Source organism: Bos indicus, chromosome 6, assembly GCF_029378745.1.
Source record: "Bos indicus isolate NIAB-ARS_2022 breed Sahiwal x Tharparkar chromosome 6, NIAB-ARS_B.indTharparkar_mat_pri_1.0, whole genome shotgun sequence".
NCBI classification, from domain to species: domain Eukaryota; kingdom Metazoa; phylum Chordata; class Mammalia; order Artiodactyla; family Bovidae; genus Bos; species Bos indicus.
The window spans coordinates 23,055,478-23,072,928 of record NC_091765.1 but is presented as its reverse complement, the minus strand read 5'-3'; the positions used below and the strand labels follow the sequence as shown (position 1 = coordinate 23,072,928).

Below are 17,451 nucleotides of genomic sequence, written 5' to 3'. Positions count from 1 at the left end.
GGCATACTGTGAACGAATAACACAAGATAAAAATGAGCAAGGCGTTTAAAAATTTTTTTATAATTTTTTGGCTGTGCTAGGTCTTTGTTGCTATGTGGGCTTTTCTCTAGTTGAAGAGCTGGGGGTGACTCTTCAATGCTGTGCGTGGGCTTCTCGTTGCAGTGGCCTCTCTTGTGGAGCAAGGGCTCTAGGGCGCATGGACTTCAGTAGTTGAGTTGTGGCTCCTAGGGTCTAGAGCATGGGCTCAATAGTGGCGCACGGGCTTGGTTACTCCAAGGCTTGTGGGATCTTCCTGACCAGGTATCGAACCCATATCACCAGCATTGGAAGGTGATTCTTTACCACTGAGCCATCAGGGACACCCAACAAGGCATTAAAAAAATATATTTACTTATTTTTAATTGATTGATGGTTGCTTTACAATATTGCTTTGATTTCTGTCATACATCAACATGAATTAACTATAGGTGTACAAATCCAGCAAGGCATTTTTGAATGATCAGTCTGCCTCTCATAGAAGGTTTTGGTAGGGATGTAGTGAAAACCCTCAACCACTCAGCATATTATATGATAAGCATTACCTCTTAAAAAAAAAAAAAGAATCTGTTAAGATGATGTTTTTAGTGTGATATGGTGAATGGCTGAGTACTTTCGACTTTGTCTTTTAAGAAATAAGGCAATAATGTGAAAGATGCTTAAGGAAGAAAAAAACACCACAATAAAGGAGAATAATGGAGGCTATCATTGTCACTCAGAGGTGAGGTGGTGAAAGTTTAACTGGAATGTAACAGTGAAAGGAATGTGGAAAGGAGGGGCAGATACAGGAAATAATATAGAAAAAAAATCAACAGAAATTGATTATTGACTGGATATGTGTGAGATAGGCAGAGGGAAAAGGAGAAAAAGTTGACTGATTTTTGCCCCTGAGTGTATGAGAGAATGATATATTGGCAAAAACTGGAAAGTCAAGCAATGAGGCTCATTACCCTAGGAATGACAAATTTGGTGTTAGGTAGTAGAGAGTTTGGAGAAGGCAATGGCACCCCACTCCAGTACTCTTGCCTGGAAAATCCCATGGACAGAGGAGCCTGGTAGGCTGCAGTCTATGGGGTCACTAAGAATCGAACACGACTGAGCGACTTTACTTTCACTTTTCACTTTCATGCATTGGAGAAGGAAATGGCAACCCACTCCAGTGTTCTTGCCTGGAGAATCCCAGGGACGGGAGAGCCTGGTGGGCTGCCGTCTCTGGGGTCGCACAGAGTCGGACACGACTGAAGTGACTTAGCAGCAGCAGCAGCGGCTGAGCAATAACGAATCCACTTGCCAATGCAGAGGACGTGGACGGCTGAGCAATAACGAATCCACTTGCCAATGCAGAGGACGTGGATTTGATCCCTGGGTCGGAAAAATCCCCTGGAGAAGGAAATGGGAACCCACTCCAGTATTCATTCTTGCCTGAAAATCCCATGCACAGAGGAGCCTGGTGGGCTACAGTCCATGGGTTTGCAATAGAGTCAGACATGACTTAGCAACTAAATAACAAGAAGTAGAGAGTTAAAAGGATTAAAAACATTATTAATTTGTTTTATAATGGGTTCAGTCCCTATTTCGGGAAGATCCCCTGGAGGAGGGCATGGCAACCTACTCCAGTATTCTTGCCTGGAGAATCCCATGAACAGAGGAGCCTGGTGGGCTACACGCCATGGGGTCGCAAAGAGTCAGACACAACTGACGCGACTTGGCACATAATTGTATCTGCTTAAAGCTAGCAGCAGTTTATTAATATTTATATTTTGAAGGTTTCAACAGTACTAATTTTATTTCTGTTTATACTCTGCTGGTTTTGCCTATTGTCCTTGTTCCTTTTGTTCACTTGGAAACTGAATAGGCCAACAAGTAAAATGAGTACAAAGGGGGTGGTCTAAGACCCTAACAAAGTGTAACTACCAAATTACCAAGATAATCTACCTAACCTATGCCCCACATGCCCTCCATTTCCTGTGACACTTATGTTGCATTGCTTTTGCCTGCCTTCCGACTTACTAAACTGTTGCATTAGTTAGCCTTTGCTGCATAAAAACAAAAAATTACCACAAAGCTAAGATACAAGCATTTCTTATTTGTTTCAATTAGTGAGGCTGTCCATGTCATCTGCGGATCTCTGAAAACTTCTGGCTGCTTCGCTGGTGCTGTATGGTCTAGGGGTCCTCAGCCTGTGTGTCCCCTCACTGCTCCCTGTGTGGTCTCTTGTCCCCCAGTGGGAGGGCCCGGGCTTACTCACAGGGCAGCTGTGTTTAAAGAGAGCAGAATGGTCATTGCCAGGCCTTGAAGTCTGCATTTACAGCTCACACTTCTGTCTACTCTGTCAGAGTAAGTAAGAAGCCTACCAAGATTCAAAGGATGGAGAAATAGATTTTTCCTTTTCTCAAGTGGAGTTGCAAAGAATTTTTGGTCGTTGCTTTCAATCTGCTACAACTGTCAGCTCTGTGAGTACAAGCACCGCATCGTTCTTAGGCACTTTGGTGTTTTTGGCAACTGACACATAGTAGGCCTAAATGTTTTTTTAATGAATGACTAAATTAATGTAGGGAGGAAGCATTGAAGGAGCATTTCAATATACCTTAATTTTATACTTTCATCATACCATTAGTGAGAATGGTGTTTTCTATGGGCATGTTTCAGAGAGAATCTCTTTATTCTCCTCCTAGCCTTTGAACTTGATCAAAGGAGATGTTTAAAGCAAAACAAAGCAAAAGACAAATACCATTTGCATTAACGTCTGGTATTTTTACCTTTACTTTTAATTGTCTCGGAAGAACTCTCTTAAGTACTGTGTATTGTCACAATCCTGTTCCAGTTTTCAGGCTATACTAAGGGTAGACTGCCTCCAACCTGAACATTCAGGAGATCTGGAGCTAAGATGCTGTATTAAAGTTGTGAGCCCAGGAGGAAAATCACTTCTGTGGCTTAGAAAGTGATTGAATCATAGTGGAGTCAGATTAGCTGACATTACTCTGTCCATCTAAGGGGATGCCGTCCTCTCTACAAACCTCAGTATTCTCATCTGGGATAGTATTTCTCAGAATTATTTTGAGAGTTACGTGATATATGTGAAGCGCTAGCTCTTACCTTACTCATGGCAGGTACTCAGTAAAGTTTAGTTCTTTCTTCATGTGAAGCAGTGCACTGTCGTGACATGATGCCATGCACCTGGGTTTCTCATCCTTGGCACTGTTGACGTTTGGGGTTGAATATTTCTTTATTGTGAGGGGCTGTCCTGTGCATTAGAAGATGTTCAGCAGCATTTCTAATATCTACTCACTAGATACCAGTAGGACCACCTGCCAGTTGTGACAGATGAAAATGTCTACAGCTATTGCCAAATGTCCCTGCAGGCAAAATGCAAACATTTTTTTCAGCAGTGATACGGATCGGGAGGGAATGTGGCAGTATATCCGTAAATGTAGGATGGGAAAAAAATGAAAACACTTGTTTCTTCTCAGAGTGCCTAAAACTTTTACTGCCTGTTACTCCCATCATTTTTTATAAACATATTGTTTACTGTGCTACATAAAATGGCTAGCATTTCTATGTGTCACTAACTGCACTAGTAAGCTTTACATGCAGTAATAGTTGAATGTTGTGTCAGATTGGCATTCTGTTGTGAACAAGGACCTTATCTTATGCCAGCTCCAAGCATAATGCATTTGTACTTACTAGGTAGCTATTCTGCATATTAATTGGTCACATTGCATCTGCCTCAAACAGTAGGGAGCTGAAAATGAAATGGAGGAGTGGAAAAACGTAGAAAATGAGTGTATATTTTCTGAAAATGTCAGTTCAGTTCAGTCACTCAGTCATGTCTGACTCTGCAACCCCATGGACTGCAGCACGCCAGGCTTCCCTGTCCATCACCAACTCCCAGAGCTTACTCAAACTCATGCCCATTGAGTCGGTGATGCCATCCAACCATTTATCCTCTGTCATCCCCTTCTTCTCCTGCCTTCAATCTTTCCCAGCATTAGGGTCTTTCCAAATGAGTCAGTTCTTCACATCAGGTGGCCAAAGTATTGGAGCTTCAGCTTCAGCATCAGTCCTTCCAATGAATATTCAGGACTGATTTCCTTTAGAATTGACTGGTTGGATCTCCTTGCAGTCCAAGTTCTCCAACACCACAGTTCAGAAGCATCAGTTCTTCAGCACTCAGCTTTCTTTATGGTCCAACCCTCACATCCATACATGACCACTGGAAAAACCATAGCTTTGACTAGGTGGACCTTTGTTGGCAAAGTAGTGTCTCTGCTTTTTAATATGCTGTCTAATTTTGTCATAGCTTTTCTCCCAAGGAGCAAGAGTCTTTTAATTTCATTTGTACTTACTAGGTGGAGAAGGCAATGGCACCCCACTCCAGTACTTTTGCCTGGAAAATCCCGTGGACAGAGGAGCCTGGTAGGCTGCAGTCCACGGGGTCGCTAGAGTCGGACACGACTGAGTGACTTCACTTTCACTTTTCACTTTCAAGCATTGGAGAAGGAAATGGCAACCCACTCCAGTGTTCTTGCCTGGAGAATCCCAGGGATGGGGGAGCCTGGTGGGCTGCCATCTCTGGGGTTGCACAGAGTTGGACACGACTGAATCGACTTAGCAGCAGCAGCAGCAGTACTTACTAGGAAGTTGCTGGAGAAGGCAATGGCACCCCACTCCAGTACTCTTGCCTGGAAAACCCCATGGACATGGGAGCCTGGTAGGCTGCAGTCCATGGGGTCGCTAAGTCAGACACGGCTGAGCAACCTCTCTTTCACTTTTCACTTTCATGCATTGGAGAAGGAAATGGCAACCCACTCCAGTGTTCTTGCCTGGAGAATCCCAGGGACGGGGGAGCCTGGTGGGCTGCAGTCCATGGGGTCGCACAGAGTTGGACACGACTGAAGCGACTTAGCAGCAGCAGCAGCAGGAAGTTGTACTTACTAGGTAGCTATTCTACATGTTAATTCGTCCCATTGCACCTAATTCAAACAGTAGGGAGCTGAAAATGAAATGGAGGAGTGGAAAAACAGAAAATGAGTTTATACAAATCTAAATGTGGTAGGACACAAATATTCATTATTTTTCAAAAACTCAAAAAATCAGCTGTTCTGAGAAAAGTAAACTCACCACTTTCATCTTCGCTATCAATATATGGTCAGAAGATATAAATAAAAAGCCCCTTTAAAGTTAATTTTTTTCTATTTATTATGAAGAAGAGTCCAGTAGTACTTAGAAGTTTTTGATTCATTCATGTTTTATGTTTTATTCAGTGTAATCAGTAATTGTTAAAGATGTCAGAGTTAAACTTTAAATTCAGGACAGGGTTTTATTTTCCTTTTTTTTGCTATTAAAATATGTATTTCCAATTACATAATTAAGTTAGAAAATTAAAACAGAAATTTATACTTAAGGAGTAAAAGTCTCTATATTGCTACGTATGGGTCTGAATTATCATTTTAGCAATTATGTAACGTGTAACTGGATGAATGTAGCATAATTATAATTAGTGATCTCCTATCAAAGGACATTTAAATTGTTTAGAGTTTTTTGCTGCAGCTCAGATGGTAAAAAACCTGCCTGCAATGTGAGAGACCTGGGTTCAATCCCTGAGTTGGGAAGATCCCCTGGAGAGGGGAATGGCAACCCCCTCCAGTATTCTGGCCTGGAGAATTCCATGGGCTGTACAGTCCATGGGATCACAAACAGTCAGACATGGCTGAGTGACTTTCACTTTCACTTCACTTCATAGTCTTGTAATTTTTTTTTCACACTTGCCCATATAATTCTTTAGTACACATTTCTGGAAGTGGAATTGGAGAGTGAATGTTGTTGTTCAGTTGCTAAGTCGTGTCGGACTCTGGACTGCAGCCCCCAGTGGGTGATGCTGTCTAAGCACCTCATCCTCTGCTGCCCTCTTCTCCTTTGCCTTCAGTTTTTCCCTGCATCAGGGTCTTTTTTAGAGTTGGCTCTTTGTATCAGCTGGCCAAATAATTGGAGCTTCAGCATCAGTCCTTCCAATGAATATTCAGGGAAGCCCTGATTTCCTTTAGGATGGACTAGTTTGATCTCCTTGCAGTCCAAAGAACTCTCAAGAGTCTTCTCCAGCACCACAATTCGAAAGCATCAATTAATTCTTCGGCGCTCAGCCTTTTTTATGGTCCAACACTCAGCATCTGTACATGACTACTGGAAAAACCATAGCTTTGACCATATGGACTTTTGTTGACAAAGTGATATCTTTGTTTTTTCATCCACTGTCTAGGTTTGTCATAGCTTTTCTTCCAAGAAGCAAGCGTCTTCTAACTCCATGGCTGCAGTCACATTCCACAGTGATTTTTGAGCCCAAGAAAAGAAAATCTGTCACTGCTTCTACTTTTTCCCCTTCTATTTGCGATGAAGTGATGGGACCGGATGCCATGATCTTAGTTTTTATAATGTTGAGTTTGAAGCCAGCTTTTTCATTGTCCTGTTTCACCCTTATTAAGAGGCTCTTTAGTTGCTCACTTTCTGCCATTAGAGTGGTATTATCTGCATATCTGAGGTTGTTGGTATTTCTTCTTGCAATCTTAATTACAGCTTGTGCTTCATCCAGCCTGGTATTTAACATAGTGTACGCTGCATATAAGTTAAATAAACAGGGTGACAGTATACAGCCTTTTCATACTCCTTTCCCAATTTTGAACCAGACAGCTGTTCCATGTAAGGTTCTTTTTTTTTTTTTTAATTTTATTTAATTTTTAAACTTTACATAATTGTATTAGTTTTGCCAAATATCAAAATGAATCCACCACAGGTATACATGTGTTCCCCATCCTAAACCCTCCTCCCTCCCCATACCATCCCTCTGGGTCGTCCCAGTGCACTAGCCCCAAGCATCCAGTATCGTGCATCGAACCTGGACTGGCATCTCGTTTCATACATGATATTTTACATGTTTCAATGCCATTCTCTCAAATCTTCCCACCCTCTCCCTCTCCCACAGAGTCCATAAGATTGTTCTATACATCACTGTCTCTTTTGCTGTCTCGTACACAGGGTTATTGTTACCATCTTTCTAAATTCCATATATATGTGTTAGTATACTGTATTGGTGTTTTTCCTTCTGGCTTACTTCACTCTGTATAATAGGCTCCAGTTTCATCCACCTCATTAGAACTGATTCAAATGTATTCTTTTTAATGGCTGAGTAATACTCCATTGTGTATATGTACCACAGCTTTCTTATCCATTCATCTGCTGATGGGCATCTAGGTTGCTTCCATGTCCTGGCTATTATAAATAGTGCTGCAATGAACATTGGGGTACACATGTCTCTTTCCCTTCTGGTTTCCTCAGTGTGTATGCCCAGCAGTGGGATGCTGCATCATAAGGCAGTTCTATTTCCAGTTTTTTAAGGAATCTCCACACTGTTCTCCATAGTGGCTGTACCCATGTAAGGTTCTAATTGTTGCTTCTTGACCTGCATACAGGTTTGTGGCATGGATAGACACTCTTATTTGAATATTTCACATTATATGTAGTACATATATAATATTTCACATATGTAGTACATATATCTTGCAGCATGTTTCCTCCAAAAAATCCCTCCATGAAAAGAAGCTCCAGTGTATTCTTTCTTTTTATTAATCATTCAACAGAGAGATGATGAAAAGTCACTCCTTTTCTTGTAATTTCATCCAAGATGAGGTATTAAAATTACGTCTCAATGGTGTCTATTATGACTGAAAATAAATTTGAAAGTGGAGTCACTTTCTATCTCTGATTCCCATCCACATCTTCTGAATGGCATCTAAGATTCTGTTTTTCAAACTGCAGATTGTGAAGTCATTTTAATGGATGTGAAAAATTGTCATTAATTTTTAATTAATCAAATAGAATGTATTTTCTTACAGTGGGCTCTGGTCAAGGAGTGTGAATATATCTGATGCTGGAAAATCCCCCTGGTTACAAGGAAGGGAGTGCCACTAACTCTACCCTTAATGATCCAACCCTGTAACCTTGGTTTTGTAGCCCTCACTAAGAACTCCTTGTGCTAGCCTCTGATATCCGTGGTGGAATTGTCAGAGATGTGCAGAAAATAATCCATTAGGCCTTTCATACAGAACTCACCACATATTCAGAACTTAGCCAGTTATAACATTGGCCTCTCATGTGAGAAATACAAGCAGTTCACTGGGGGAGATATTTTATTTATTGCTAACTAGCTACATTTTCTATTTCCCTTTCCATGGTGTGAAAATGTTCCTGAAAGCTCGCTGTTGAGGGAGAGAGATGCAGAGTTTAGCCCCATCTTCTCACAGTCAGTTCAGTGTCTCCCTTTCTGTTTCAGAGTCCGTCCTCAAAAGCACAGAACTGTGTGCAAAGGGAAAGTGAGAGAAAGGACTGGGGGAGCAGGAAGGAAGTGGGGACTTTCCCTGGTCTTTCCTAATCCTTCAGTTCCAAAGGCTTAGTAGGTATTTCAGAATTTTGAAATAAAACCTGCTCTTACAATTAATGCAGATATTACTCAGTGATTCATCCTTTCCAAATAATTCTTGGTTTCATTTGACATTTTATTTTTAAATCTTGAATTAACATTGACATCACTCCCAGGGTACTGTTACCTCAGCTCTTTACAGGGAACTGTCTTACAAAGGCCAAGTTCAGATTTTAACCATCATCCATATCTCTTGGGCTGCTTTTGGGCTTTTAAAACTATGATCTTTTGGTACAGGTCCGTACATAAATCACAGGGAGGATATTGGAGGGAGGACTCTATATAATGGGGTGTTTTTTCCAGTGATTTGATTTAGAGATCTTTGAGATTTTCACTACGGTGGTGATCATGATAATAACCCTGCATCATTTCTAATCAAGTAGATTTAGTTGCATTTTTAGAATTAAGGTCAGGCCCACCTTACATTAAATCAAAGGTCAGGAAACCATCCACAGGTTTAAATATATATGTAAAATCAGTGTAATTGAGATTCTGAACAGGTTTTGTCAGTTTAACAAACCAGCAGCCTCCTTTTGCTTTTGAAGACTGTGGGCTAAGATTAGAGGATTCAGGTGATGAGACCACATTAAAGGCAAAAAAAAAAAAAAAAAAAAAAGGTCTTAATATTTTTCTTGGAAGCTAAGGCTTCTGTGGTGTTCTGAGAATAAGAATTTTTCACATGGAATGTTGTAACCAGTGTTAGCCCTGTGTTTCAGTGTAAGACTATTTGCTATCATTCTCTTCTTTTTAATATTTATTTACTTCTTTTTAACATTTATTTATTGAAACTCTTGGTTGTGCTGGGCTTCCCTTGTGGCTCAGCTGGTAAAGAATCCGCCTGCAACTCGAGAGACCTGGGTGTGATCCCTGGGTTGGGAAGATCCCCTGGAGAAGGGAATGTATACCCACTCCAGTATTCTGGCCTGGAGAATTCCATGGACTGTGTGGTCCATGGGGTTGCAAAGACTCGGACACGACTGAGCGACTTTCACACACTTGGTTGCTCTGGGTCTTGGCTGCAGCATCTTTAGTTGTGACATGAGGGATCTTTTAGTTGTGGTGTGTGGGATTTAGTTCCCTGATGAGGGATTGAACTTGGGCCCCTGCATTGGAGCATGAAATCTTAACTGCTGGACCACCAGGAAAGTCCCTAGTATTCTTTATGTAACTGAAAATCATGCTAACGAATCTTTAATTTGGATATATATGGAAGTCCATATTAAAAATCTGCACTTACGAGAAGAGTTCTGATGTAGGTGATTTGTTCTTTGAATAAGCATTTGTTAGCTAACATATTCCGAGCAGAATTCTATTTCTTTCGAAGGTCCATCCCCCATCAAAATCTCTTATATTGCAGATAAGCAAACACAGGACACTGTAGTTACATATCCAAAGTCACACACCCAGCAGTGGCAAAACTCTTGAATTTCAAATGACTTAATTCTTCACTGTATCAGGTCAATTTTCCTCCTTTTAGCTGGCCTTAATCAACTACAGCTGTTTGTAATTTGTTAGTTTCTTGTTTTCAACGAATATTTTTTCTGCAAATCTGTAGGAGTTCTTGCTGTGTAGAACTCAGAGCTGCTCTTTCCCCTTTGTTGAAGTTGGGCGTGTTCTGCATCCCACAAGGAACCCTCCAATGTCTCCCCGACCCCTGCCCAGTCACAGAGTGCTGTAGTAGGAGAGGATCTCATTGGAAATTGGAGTCCTCTTTGGGGGATTTTGGATCGTTGAATGATATATTCATTAGAGTGAGGGCTAAACCATTTTAACAAAGAGACCCGACAGTACACTGGGTTAAGCAACAGGGGAGCTGATTTCTTTTCTCACATCACCATCATTCAGCTGCCATTCATCATTATGTAGGTGGTAGAAGCCAGATCGTCTCCATATATAGATTCTATCCAGTGGGAAAGAGAAGAAACAAAAACACGGAGGAAGGATGTCAAGAGCTTTAAGCCCAGACCTGGAAATGACACGCAGTAAATAGTTCTGACATGCCACCGGCAAGCGTTTCTTCAGATGACCGTCCCTAACTCCACAGGCATATGGGGTGTACTCTGACCGAGTTGTTTCCAGCTACAAGTCTATTACTGTGGGAAAGGAGAGGACAGATTCTGGTGGGCTGCAGACAGCTTTAGGGCAGCCCCCATCTCAAGTGCCCTTGAGTCTTTATAGACTTCATGAAGAAAAAGAGAAAAATTAGCCTCAAATTAATACATACTTTCAACTGTGTGTTTTTAAATCTTCTAATATTTTCAGGGAATATGTCTAAAATTTGATCTAAGTAAATTTAACTACAGTTAACTAAAGTTAACCTATACATATTTAAAATAATGATGAGTACTTCTTACGGAAATCCAAAATGATGTGTGATTTTAAACACTTTTTATCTGGTCATGTGGCTCTTCATTTTTGTGAGGGCCTTTGGGTAATAGAAGACTGCTAGGGCCTTTGATGTATTGACATCTGGCTGGGTTGAGTAAATCTGAGACTCTAGCCTTGATAATAAAGGCTCTTATGTTCATGCCTTTTGATTGCACATTTAGTATCAATGTTTCTGTACTGCTCTGACAGTGAGAGGAAGTGGCCTGACACAGCAGACAGCTCTAGAGGACGGAGCAGTGCACACTGCGGCTGTCCTCCCCTCGTGCTGCACAAAGCACTGACCGGCCCCCCCCGCCACAGCCAAACGACTCCCTCTGAGTTTCTCAACTCAAGTGGCATGTAGAAAGTGGGGAGATATAGTTCCAGGACCATGACAAAATTCATGAAGGGTTGGAAAATAACCTGCACAAAGAGCTCAGTGCATCTTTGAAGTCTGGATGGTAACAAAAAGAAATGGCCTCTAAGAAATCTAATGGCATGATTTCTGTACCGAGGATAAAGGCTAGCTGTACCAAACTCCAGGACACTGTTGTGACGTTGACATAGGGGTTGTGTGTTATGCGTAAGTGGTAATTCCTTGATTATGCAATCTTTCTACTTTTAGACTTAGATTCCCAAGAGGAACTACACAGTATTTCCTCCTAAGGTCTTTAAAAAAAAAGGGAGAGGTTATATTTGGTCTTACTGAAATAATGCAGTTTACTCTTTCATAGTGTAATTTTTAAGGTTTATTCCAGTCTTAACAGTTCGGTTTTGTATTCTTTTGATGCACAGCTCCAGAATGGCAGAAGACGACCCGTATTTGGGAGGGCATGAACAAGTAAGTAGTATAATAATCGTGCTAATAATTTTTACAACAACAGTATAAACAACAGTAACTATCAGGAAAACTCTTAAAAGAGGTAAAAATTTCTTTTAAATTGTTTTTCTTGTCCATTTACATAAGGTCTTAGAGCATTTACGTAAGGTCTTAGAGGACATGCCATGTAAAACAACAGTATCCCTGCTGCCACACTCTTGTAGTATAAAAGTTATACATGCTGCTGGTCAAATGATAGCTACTATGTTAGTTTGTTGGGGCTGCTGTAACAAATTACCACAAACTGGGTGACTTAAAACAACAGATATGTATTCCCTCTCAGTTCCGGAGGCAAGCAATTCAAAAGCAAGATGACAACAGGACTGGTTACTTCTGGGAGTTCTGAAGGAGGACCTGTGCTCCTCTTCTAGCTTCTGGTGGTTATTGGAAGTCCTTGGCATTCCTTGGCTTGTAGCTGCTCCTCTCCAGCACATTCCTTCTTCTCTTTGTCTCCTCTGTATCTCCATAGCCAAATCTCCCCTCCCCGCTCTTTTCTCTTATAAAAGTACCAGGCAGTGGATTGAGGGCCCATTCTTCAGGATGACCTCATCTCAATTTGATCACATCTGCAAAGACCCTGTTTTTTAAGTAAGGTCACATTCACAGGTATTTTAGGAGTTAGGACTTGAACATATCATTTTGGGGGGAGGCCAAAGTATTTATTTAAAAACTCATCTAATGAGGAGGCAGATTGGTATAGTGAAAAGGAGTTAGAATTCAAAGATCTTAACTAAGTGCTGACTGCTATTAAAACTTGAGGAATCACTTAGCACCCCCACCCCCACCCCACCTCATGCTCACGTACAGAGGTGTTTGAAAGACTTAAATGGGCAATGAATGTGCTTTGGGGACATGGAACTGTTCATTATAATTATATTAGCAATTATAAAGGGATAATAGTGTCCTTTTTTTTCTCCTAATGTCATACTTGAAAAATGTTAATTTCAAGCCTATAGAAATGTTGAATAGTCCAGCAAATCTTTGTTGGTTGTTAATATTTTGCTCTATACATATATGTGTGTGTGTACACACACAGAGAAAGAAATTTACGTATAGTGTGTATGTGTGTATATATATATATGTAATGAACCATTTGGAAGCAATTTTCAGACTCTAGGGTAATTGCAATGGCAATATTAAGAGTATTTAAAATAGTGATATTTATTCACTCATGATCTATTTATTGAGACATCACTATGTACCAGAACATTGGCTAAGGAAGGATACAAAAATGTGACACATTTCAGGAAGCTGCCATTTTTCTAGTAGGAGGGACAGAGACATGAGTAGTTTCCCTGTGGTGCTGAACACTGTAGTAGTAGTCTGTGTGCAATGGGACACAGATGTCAAGAGGGAAGAAGGGTGTGGTTATGCAGACATTCCAAAGGCAGTCTGTGTCAGCTGATATTTGAAATGTGTAGTTTGCTAGGCTATGCAAAGAGAGGGAGCAGTGGGTACCAGGACATCTGGTCCAAATTTCATAATCATTTCACACTTTAGCCACATAAAAAAAATGTATTTCCCAAAATTATGCATGCAAAGAATCAGAAAGCCAAAAGTGAAATGTTTTTTGAGGGATCTAGTATTACTTCTTTAAATAAAATACTTATGTCACATTCATTACTCTTCATAACGTTCTCATTGATTTAGAAAGAATGAGTATGCATTGCTTTTCATATTAAGATGCTGCTTTTGAATTTTATTGTACAAATGATACAGATAAATCTAGCAGCATTTTCTCTGATTACAGCATGACACACATTTGGCTACTCATATTATCAAAAACCTGTGCTTTACCTTTCACTTTTAATATGCTGTCTCTAACAAAGGCAGACACTCACCAGCATTAGGGTTGGTTGGCTTGGTTTTAAACCATGCTTTCCTGTCTCTGCACAGGAAATCCTATCAGCAAGAGATGGCCCTTTATGCCATACAAGAGTAAAACCTGCTGAAAATCGTAGTTTCGAAAGCTTTTCTTTGTGGGCATTTTTGTCAGCACCAGCAGTGGGGACATGTTCTGATATTTCCATTTTTAAAGAGAGAGATCCTTGAAGTTTGAGTTTTTTCCCCCTTGTCTCAAGATTAATAATTTATATTTCTTGAAGTTCGCATGTCTTCAGTGAGATCCTCAGTATTTTAATGTGTTCTGGGGTTTACTCCACCCCTGACCTAATGCACACGTAAGCTGCAGCACATGCCCCTGCTTTGCTCTTCTTGTCTGAAGTGGGGCTGAGTCTCTCCTGCGATCAGAGTTTTTGCCCTTTAACCAGTCTGCAGGACCACAGGAAAGTTCTTTGTTCTGCTAGATCATCTTTTCTGCCCTGAGACTGGTAAATTCTCTCTATAAGATGAGGCCCATTTTTATAACAACACGTTTTTTTCATTCCTTTATTTCCCTTTCAGCAAAGAGTGAATAGTGTAGATGAACTTTACTCCTGAGCGTTGATGTGAGACACATTTATTGTTCCTCAATTGAAAATTTGCATACCTCACAACTGGATCTGAAGCGTTCTTTGTTTAAACACTGTGTTTCTTAGTCTTGATTTTAACTAGACATACTATTGATAGATTCTTAGGTATACATGAATGTCCAATAATATACTAGTAAAGAAAAGGAGTAAAATATCGCTGTTTATTTTTAATGCCTGATCCAGCACATTTACTAACTAGTGTATTATAAAAACTGAAGTGTGTTTGATTTCTGTGCTGTCCACAGACATTTCATAGATGACTTATTTAGACTGAAATAAATACGAAACTCAGAAATACAAATTTTAAATCCTGAATGAACTAAATAGGAAGGAAATGTTACTCTTGGGATACGTCATTTTTAGTAACGTTTCAAGATAGATTATAATTCAATCACAATATGTTGTTTACCCACTGTATTGGTTTTCTGGTGCTCCTGTAACCAATTGCCACAAATTTAGCAACTTAAAAAACACAAATTAATTATCTTACAGTCTGGAGGTCAGAAGTCCATAATCAAGGTTTGGCAGAGCTGTATTCTTTCTGAAAGTTTTCCTTACGTTTTTGAACATCTAGAGGCTGCTTGCCTTTTTTGGCCTGTGACCCAACCCCTTCCATCACTTTAGCCTCCTATTTCCATTGGTATGTCTCCTATTCACTTTGATCTCCTGCATCCCTCTATCAGGCCTGGCCTGGATAATTCAGACTAATCTCCCCATCTCTGTGTTCATTTGTAAATTCCTTTTTGCTATAGGAGACAGCATTCCAGGTTCTAGGGGTTGGGATGTGGGTGTCTTTGGGGGAGCTGTTATTCAGCATATCAAACCCACTAAATTCCAGGTATTTTCATTATGCTAGGTAAATAAAGATAAAAAAAAAAAAAAAAAAAAGAGGGAGCTCAGTGCTCAGTTAATCTGCTTTTTGGACTAAGTTATATTTTGAGTTTTTCTATAAATTGTTCCAGGGCTCTCACTGTCTGAATCTTTCGGGATTTGCAATTGGATGCTAGAGGAGGAGTTTATTTACCATTATAAAAGAAATACAGATTTCTAGGATTATATTCTCATGTTTATATTTCTAAGAGAGTGTAAGCTTTAAATCATTTATTCAACAAATATTTAAGTACCTACTCTGATAAATATACACTGGACCCTGCAGATATGCCAGTAAGCAAACTACACTAAGTCCTTATCTCCGTGGACTGTACACGTGGATTGTTCTTCTGAAATCCCTTTGGTTTTCACACAACCATAGCCCAACCCCATGTAAAGTTCTATATACACGAGAACTTAGTTAGGTTTCCTGAGCATATTTTTAAAATTCTGCTTTAAAATGTTTTCAGGTTTTTGTTCCTATAATTAAGTTTTAGGTTTTTCAAGTTTTTAATACAGTGTTGGAAAAGTAATGATTGAAATATTAAAATTTTCCTTTTTGTAGATGTTTCATCTGGATCCTCTGAATCATACAATGTTTAGTCCAGAGTTATTTCAACCGGAGATGCCACTACCAACAGGTAAGAAAATTCTTCATCTCTTGCCTGTCATTTTGCTTTTGCTTTTTTTAAAATTTGATTTTTTTTATACACTCTTTTATGAAGTCAGTGAGTTACCTAGAAAGGAAATGGTGATTTGTGTTTTAAAAGTCAGTTTTCAGTATACTTTTTTGGACTACATTTGCATAAACATTTTGATCCTAGTTACCCATTGTATTGGAGGAGGCAATGGCACCCCACTGCAGTACTCTTGGCTGGAAAATCCCATGGACGGAGGAGCCTTGTAGGCTGTGGTCCATGGGGTCGTTAAGAATCGGACACGACTGAGCGACTTCACTTTGACTTTTCACTTGCATGCATTGGAGAAGGAAATGGCAACCCACTCCAGTGTTCTTGCCTGGAGAATCCCAGGGACGGGGCAGCCTGGTGGGCTGCTGTCTATGGGGTCGCATGGAGTTGGACACGACTAAGCGACTTAGCAGCAGCAGCAACCCATTGTATGACTGATAATTGTTGCTGATATCTGCTAGCACAGCTCAAAAGGAACTTCTTTACTGTGTGGGATTTTTTTCCTTTCACCCAATCTTGTTATCTCTGGGGTCTTTGTAACTCCTGTTTCCTTTGCCCCAGGCACATGAGGCAGTCTCAACTCTCAGATCTATTCCCAAAACACTTACTTGAGTTCCTGTTGTGTGCCAGCTAGTATACCACACACCGGGAACATAAAGTGTACAAAAGTCATAAAAGTCATCTTGGTAGAAAAATTATCTTTTTAAAAAACTTCTAGCCCTGTGTTCTGACCAGTTGGATAAACTCGTTATAATCATCCATCCTCCTAACATGACTTAATTATCCCCATCAATAACTTATTTAATCTTATATGAATGATTTTTTAAAAATCAGTCTCTGTTTTATTTATTATTAAATTTATTTATTTTAATTAGAGGCTAATTACTTTACAATATTGTATTGGTTTTGCCATACATCAACATGAATCCGCCACGGGTGTACACATGTTCCCAATCCTGAACCCCCCTCCCACCTCCCTTATTGCTTTTATGTAAGCTTGCTGTGATAGCTCTTTTTATGTATTCCTCACATCGCCAGAGGGACTTAACAGATGTTCAAAAGCTGTGTGAGTAAATTTTGGAAGTTGTATATAAAAGAGAGTTTTGTAATTACTGAAGTACATCAGCTATTCTATTTACCATGGACTTGCTTATCCTCAATGGGAGACTTTGTGCAATTTGTATCATTGTCATTTAAAATTGCTGTTGTTACTTTGTACTTACTTTTCATTTTTTATATCAGGTGTTTATTTGCATTTTTATATCTATTATTTCTAGAAGTTCATGCAAGGGGAAAAAATAAATCTGCTAAATTCAGCTTCATTAGCTTCACTAAGTGTGTTGCTGAGGCCCCACAGATCATAGCTGAGATGTCCTCAAGTGTTGTCCAAAATAAGCTCTAGATCAGCTTCCTGTGAACAACTAAATGTCTTGGTAGCTTCTGTGTTTTCTGTGACTGGGGATCAAAGTCTTTTTCTTGGTTTTGATGCTTTATTGAAAACATAAAAGTTACTGCCCTCAGGAAACATATACTTTTCCATTTGATGGCTTATAGATGCCAAACACTATCCTGATGCAAAGGATTTCCTAATTTTTTATTTCATCAAATTTATGGAGATAGAATAAGGTTATTGAAAGAACCAGCTCGGTAAATATTCTGAAGTCAAAG

General features: G+C 39.9%; 1 protein-coding gene across 2 annotated transcripts in view; it reads left to right on the top strand.

The window, feature by feature from the left end:
- Window positions 1–17,451, top strand: part of NFKB1 (nuclear factor kappa B subunit 1) — a 122,651-nt gene that overhangs the window by 14,459 nt on the left and 90,741 nt on the right. For both annotated transcript variants that reach the window (XM_070790823.1, XM_070790822.1), the window contains exons 2-3: window positions 11,669–11,714; window positions 15,660–15,735. In XM_070790823.1, the coding sequence (XP_070646924.1) occupies window positions 11,676–11,714; window positions 15,660–15,735 (115 nt within the window). In that variant the 5' untranslated portion in view covers window positions 11,669–11,675. The remainder of the gene's footprint in view (window positions 1–11,668; window positions 11,715–15,659; window positions 15,736–17,451) is intronic.